The 6,365-nt window shown below is 44.8% G+C and overlaps 1 protein-coding gene across 2 annotated transcripts in view; it reads right to left on the bottom strand.

Annotated features, from left to right (window-relative positions):
* The window catches only part of cnot9 (CCR4-NOT transcription complex subunit 9), a 4,862-nt gene extending 413 nt beyond the window's left edge, over window positions 1-4,449 (bottom strand). The window contains exons 1-8 of one of the 2 annotated variants that reach the window (XM_060859213.1): window positions 4,096-4,449; window positions 3,086-3,265; window positions 2,216-2,331; window positions 1,862-1,971; window positions 1,416-1,525; window positions 1,179-1,277; window positions 967-1,058; window positions 1-750 (exon numbers count right to left, since the gene is read on the bottom strand). The exon at window positions 1-750 is cut by the window's left edge and continues 413 nt beyond it. In XM_060859213.1, coding sequence (XP_060715196.1) covers window positions 582-750; window positions 967-1,058; window positions 1,179-1,277; window positions 1,416-1,525; window positions 1,862-1,971; window positions 2,216-2,331; window positions 3,086-3,250 — 861 coding nt within the window. In that variant the 5' untranslated portion in view covers window positions 3,251-3,265; window positions 4,096-4,449 and the 3' untranslated portion in view covers window positions 1-581. Of the gene's footprint in view, window positions 751-966; window positions 1,059-1,178; window positions 1,278-1,415; window positions 1,526-1,861; window positions 1,972-2,215; window positions 2,332-3,085; window positions 3,266-4,037 lie in introns of both variants that reach the window. The other variant, XM_060859212.1, reaches the window with a different exon arrangement.
* Window positions 4,450-6,365: the final 1,916 nt, after the last annotated feature.

Below are 6,365 nucleotides of genomic sequence, written 5' to 3'. Positions count from 1 at the left end.
GACAGAGAGAGAGAGATACAGACAGAGAGAGAGAGATACAGAGAGAGAGAGAGAGAGAGAGAGAGAGAGAGAGAGAGAGATACAGACAGAGAGAGAGAGATACAGACAGAGAGAGAGAGAGATACAGACAGAGAGAGAGAGAGATACAGACAGAGAGAGAGAGAGATACAGACAGAGAGAGAGAGATAGAGAGAGAGAGAGATACAGACAGAGAGAGAGAGATACAGACAGAGAGAGAGAGAGAGAGAGAGAGAGAGAGACAGACAGACAGACAGAGAGAGAGAGATACAGACAGAGAGAGAGAGAGATACAGACAGAGAGAGAGAGATACAGACAGAGAGAGAGAGAGATACAGACAGAGAGAGAGACAATGTAGTAAAACATAAGCACATTTTGGTTCCAAACAGCCAGCAGAATTTACTGAAACATTTTCAAAAACTAATATTACCAACAATAAACATTTGAAACATTGGCAAAATAACTCATGTGTAAGTGCCCTTGTACATGAGATCAGTCCACTGTGTGTATGTGTAAAAAAATTTCCGTCAGCAAGAGACCTTGTGTGTGTGTGTGTGTGTGTGTTATTGGGCAGGCAGCGGTATGCCACGTGGGTCTGTAACCTGTCCCTCCTGCAGGTTTTTGACGAGTTGAGCGAGCCAGCGCTTTGTGGTTGTGTCGTCCTTCAGCACTTGTGCAAACGTCGTGTCCTTCAGCTGGTCTGGTAAACACTGACGAAGAGCTTCTCTCGCTCTGAAAAGAAAACAAAATTCCCACCACTCAGAAATCTACTCTCTCAGTAAACACTCTTAATGTCTCGTAATTAATGAGTAACGAAACTTCTAACGGTTTCTGTCATGAATAACAACTGAAGTGTCAATCACAGTGAAGGGGGCGTGGCCTCAGCACGTGTCTATTAGGAATCATTTGAAGGAGACTATTAAATATAGTGGAGGTGCAGCCGGTCACCTGGAGTTATCGGAGAGCCGTAGATAACAGCGCACGACGTGCTTCAACAGTCGAGCTGACGGCTCTTTGGACAGCTGCAGCACCATCTTTCCCTGTCGCAGCCGACCAGAAGACGGACCAAAATTTACACCATTAAAACAACTAAAGTAATCACGGTTGTCTGTAAAGATGTTGAGCAGTGTTTGTGGAAGGGGGAGAACTTAGAACCTCACCAGGATCATGGCTACGTGAGAGAATCGCTCGTAGGTCTGGCAGATGTAGGCCAGGCCCGTGTCATCCAGCAGGATCTTCTGCAGAATGAACGTCGCAACCTGCAGCAACAAAACAGTTAAGTGCTGCTGGTTACCTCACACTGGTTCACAAGGAATCACGTTTTACCCGTTTATGACGAATTAATTAGCATTAGCACGGATAATTTGCATCAGTCATGAGCTGCTGAGTGCAGGTACCGTTTTTGAGAGTTCGCTGCCCGTCTCCATGATCCGCAGGCACAGTGGGATGATCTCTGTCGTCAACAGGAAGTTAATCACTTCTTGTTCGTCGGTCTTTACCAGCGCCCCTATAACATGAAAACACACACACACCCCGTCTTACAAACATTTTTTGAAAGAAAAAAAAAAAGAAAAAAGTTCTATTCTGTTTCCAAACAAATTTAAAATCTCACTAAGACATTTTTTTAAGTTATCCAATGGTTATCCTTTACAATGACATTTCAGTTCTTCTGTTTGTTTAAAAACAATACACACATCAGAACTGTCCAAAAAAACTGAACCTTCTGACCAATCGGAGCCCAGAACTCAACAGCGCTGTGGGATCTACTGCAGTATCCATCATGCATTAGTAACACTGGTAACATGGCAACATTCGGTAACTAAGTGAGGTTAAAATGAAGTACCGATGACTCCGAGGCTGGTGAGGCGAAGATACTCAAAGGGTCTTGTTTTACTAGCAGTGTGAAGAAACGGGTACAAGAACAGAGGGATGTGAGCCGCCAGGAACGCCGAGCTGGAATGAACGGAAAGCATTAAATGTTTATGTAAACATGGACCACGTTGTTCTCTCAGACCAAATGGCTTCCGAACATCACACATCAACAGACTGAATCTTAACAGACTGCTCAATACATCACGCACTCATCACTACTACAATAACACAAGCGATGTGCAGTACACGTTCAGATGTGTGTATTGAGAATTCAGCTGTAGGTGCAGTCAGTGTGTGTGTGTGTGTGTGTGTGTACACTGGTTACCGCGTCTCCACGTGCGAGGCCACACACTGCAGCAGCGCCAGGGCATTACACACTCTGTTGGACTGATGAGCCGTCAGCGTTGCGGGGTTAATTGAGGGGTAGATGTTCACGATTTCCTGTTCAGAATTTTAACAATATTATCAGAACAGGAACATCATGCTCCTAGACACTAGACACCATATAGTGTGCACTTCATTGGTACCCTGCATCAATAACTTTACGTAAATAAACTATAAGGGGTACCAAGTTGTGCACTAGCTGCCCAATAGAGATGTGTATTCATCCACCTGCTCGCTAATCAGGGGCATTAAATAAGGAAATCTGAGTTGTTGGTTTTATTTTTACCGTCACACACACACATGCATTCCAGGTAAGACATGAACAAGCAGGGTTTCACACACACAGCGCGCTCAGACACTAGATTGTGTGCACTTGGGAAGTTTTATATGGGAAATATCCTCTGTATACAGGGTGACATATCGACGTCTAAGCAGTGCACTGACTTTCCAGAGGCGATACATATAACACCTCTATGTAGTGCACTTCGTCTCCAAGGCATTTAGACCCAACTCTGTATAAACTACTGCTATAATATATGTTAAGAAGTGTGTATGATGTGTGTATGCTGTTGCTTATATAGTGAGTGTGATGTTATCTATGCAACAGGCACACATTCGGGTTACCTTTAAAGCCCAGTACAAGTACACTAAACAGGACATTAAATAACATCCCAACCCTACATAGTGCACTTCATAACCAGCAGTCATATGGAATACATCTCTAGCTGTGTAGTGTAGTGCAGAGTCAGGAAGCCTTCGTCTATTCAGTAACGTGCACTGGACATGGCATGTCATCAGAACCCTTACGTACCTGAAGGAGAGCTGCGATGGTGCCACATGAGTGCCAGAGCATAGGGGCCAGGTCCGTGACGGACTCGCGCTTCTTACTGAGCTCCAGCAGCGCGTTCTCACGGGTCTCAGGGCTCGACAGCTCGTTGATCCACTGGTAAATCTTCTCCCGGTCCACCTGTGCCATGGTGCTGCTCACCGCCTGGAGGGAAGAACACGGTTCAATAATAATGTGAGTGCAGAGTGCAGTCACAACCTCCCTGTAAAAGCTGTGCCTCTCATCTCCAAACTATTCTATGGAGACTGAAGCCTCCTGAAAACAAACGTTGTGGAAATGTCTCTCTCTCTCTGTACACCGTGAAGGGACCCTGTGGCAGAGGTGGGAGTAAGTCACACATGAGTAAGTCACAAGTCATGAATGTCAAGTCAAAGTCAAGTCGAGTCTTTTTTTAATGTTTGTCAAGCAAGTCTCAAGTCTCAAGTTTGCGACTTAAGTCTGACTCAAGTCAAGTCATATGACTCGAGTCCCCCATCTCTGCCCTGTGCAGTGCACATTTCACATCCTGTCCAAGTAAACAGGTCAAACTGCTTAAAAAAAATCATGTACGGGGGAATTTTATAATCATTGTGCCTCAAAGAAAAGATGCAAACGCGCACAAACATCCATCCAAAGCGCTGCGCTAACTTTCACAACGTTAGCAAGCTAACAGCTTAGCTTAGCATGAATAATAAAAGTTATTAGTAATGAGTAATAAAAGTTAAGATTAACCGGACGCTATATACTAAACTCAGGTAAATACTTTTATTTTGATTCGTATTTCTTTACTTAAACATTTCTACACAATGTATTAAACAAGACAATGTCAGCTAGTAAGCTAATGCTAGTAAGCTAATGCTAGTAAGCTAATGCTAGTAAGCTAATGCTAGTAAGCTACATCTGTTAAACACTATCAGATCTGGTCACATTTACTCACCGCTCCTGTGGCCAACATGTTTGTGAGCCGTTTTTAAACCCAGATGTTTAATTCGCACCTTATTTCAGTCCTCACTGGAGTTTACATGGAGAAACCAGACGCGTGCGCGCGCGCCACAGCTTTAGCTTTAGCTTTAGCTTCAGGCTAAATACACCACAGTCACCAGCACAAAGATGAGAGCTTCAGTTAAAAACGGCTCGCTGCTAATAAAAATCCGCTGTGTTGTTTTGTGGGAATCTGAACGACGGATAAAAAGTTTCAGTTTAAACAGTTTGTGAGCGCGAGTTTTAGCACAATGAGGCTAAAGCAGATCAGCTTTTCTGTTCGGCGCCGCGCGATGACGCTTAACGTCCGCGACAAACCTTCTGTAGTCCCTATAAAAGCTTTAATAAACCATCAGTCGGTTATTAATGTTTTATGTCATTTCGCAGAATTAAATACGAAACTATTTGTTAACTACAGACTTTATTCCAGGGGCATTTAATCAAAAACCTTTCTGAGAAAAAAAAAACACTTCTGAACTACCGGAAATAAGGACTATTAACTAATAAGGAATGAACATTAGCCGCTGTTGCTAGCTGCAGGTCAACGTGTCAACTGAAGTGTGTACAGTGATGTAACCATAATCCCCCACGATAATTTAATGATTTAATCAATACTATAAGACTATATTTTGATCGATAAATATGTGATTATATAACATAAGACTGATAATTAGTGGAAACGTCAGAAAGGCAGAATTAATTAGCTACATGCACATTTGCATAGTGTATCTTCTACCTACCTACCATCCGTAACACACCACAGCTCTAGGATGGTAAATGTTTACTGCTAATTTATGTTTGTTGTTTACTCTTTAAACTCTTACTTTACTACCTATGCACCTCGGCTCACAGTAACCGCATTTCATTCTTTTTTACACCGTGTATGTGGAAGAATGACAATAAAGCTTGAGTTCAGAATCAGAATCATCAGAATCAGCTTTATTACCAGGCATGTTTTCAGTGACAGAAGCTCCACAGTGTTACAGAATGACATGAACAGTATAGACAAAATTGTATGTACACATTTACAGGTGTGAAATGTGCAGTTGAAATGTACATATACAAATATAGGCAATTTGTATGTACAAATTTGCAAGTGTGGGAAATGTGCAATTGAAGTAAACAGTATAGACAATATGTATGTATGCACAAATGTGCAAGTATGAAATGTGCAATTAGATGTTGTGTGTTCCATGGTGTTAAGTGTTCATCAGATGGATTGCTTGAGGGAAGAAACTGTTCCTATGTCTGGTCGTTCTGGTGCTCAGGGTTCTGTAGCGTCGGCCAGATGGCAACAGTTCAAAGAGTGAGTGTGCTGGATGTGAGGGGTCCAGAGTGAGTGTGCTGGATGTGAGGGGTCCAGAGTGAGTGTGCTGGATGTGAGGGGTCCAGAGTGAGTGTGCTGAATGTGAGTGGTCCAGAGTGAGTGTGCTGAATGTGAGTGGTCCAGAGTGAGTGTGCTGGATGTAAGGGGTCCAGAGTGAGTGTGCTGAATGTGAGGGGTTCAGAGTGAGTGTGCTGGATGTGAGGGGTCCAGAGTGAGTGTGCTGGATGTGAGGGGTCCAGAGTGAGTGTGCTGGATGTAAGGGGTCCAGAGTGAGTGTGCTGGATGTGAGGGGTCTAGAGTGAGTGTGCTGGATGTGAGGGGTCCAGAGTGAGTGTGCTGGATGTGAGGGGTCTAGAGTGACTGTGCTGGATGTGAGGGGTCCAGAGTGAGTGTGCTGGATGTAAGGGGTCCAGAGTGAGTGTGCTGGATGTGAGGGGTCCAGAGTGAGTGTGCTGGATGTGAGGGGTCCAGAGTGAGTGTGCTGGATGTGAGGGGTCCAGAGTGAGTGTGCTGGATGTCAGGGGTCCAGAGTGAGTGTGCTGAATGTGAGTGGTCCAGAGTGAGTGTGCTGAATGTGAGTGGTCCAGAGTGAGTGTGCTGGATGTGAGGGGTCCAGAGTGAGTGTGCTGGATGTGAGGGGTCCAGAGTGAGTGTGCTGGATGTGAGGGGTCCAGAGTGAGTGTGCTGGATGTAAGGGGTCCAGAGTGAGTGTGCTGGATGTGAGGGGTCTAGAGTGAGTGTGCTGGATGTGAGGGGTCCAGAGTGAGTGTGCTGGATGTGAGGGGTCTAGAGTGACTGTGCTGGATGTAAGGGGTCCAGAGTGAGTGTGCTGGATGTGAGGGGTCCAGAGTGAGTGTGCTGGATGTGAGGGGTCCAGAGTGAGTGTGCTGGATGTGAGGGGTCCAGAGTGAGTGTGCTGGATGTGAGGGGTCTAGAGTGAGTGTGCTGGATGTAAGG

This window comes from Tachysurus vachellii, chromosome 23 (assembly GCF_030014155.1).
Source record: "Tachysurus vachellii isolate PV-2020 chromosome 23, HZAU_Pvac_v1, whole genome shotgun sequence".
Classification (NCBI taxonomy): Eukaryota; Metazoa; Chordata; class Actinopteri; order Siluriformes; family Bagridae; genus Tachysurus; species Tachysurus vachellii.
The sequence above is the reverse complement of the archived record's forward strand: the minus strand, read 5'-3'. Positions and strand labels throughout refer to the sequence as shown.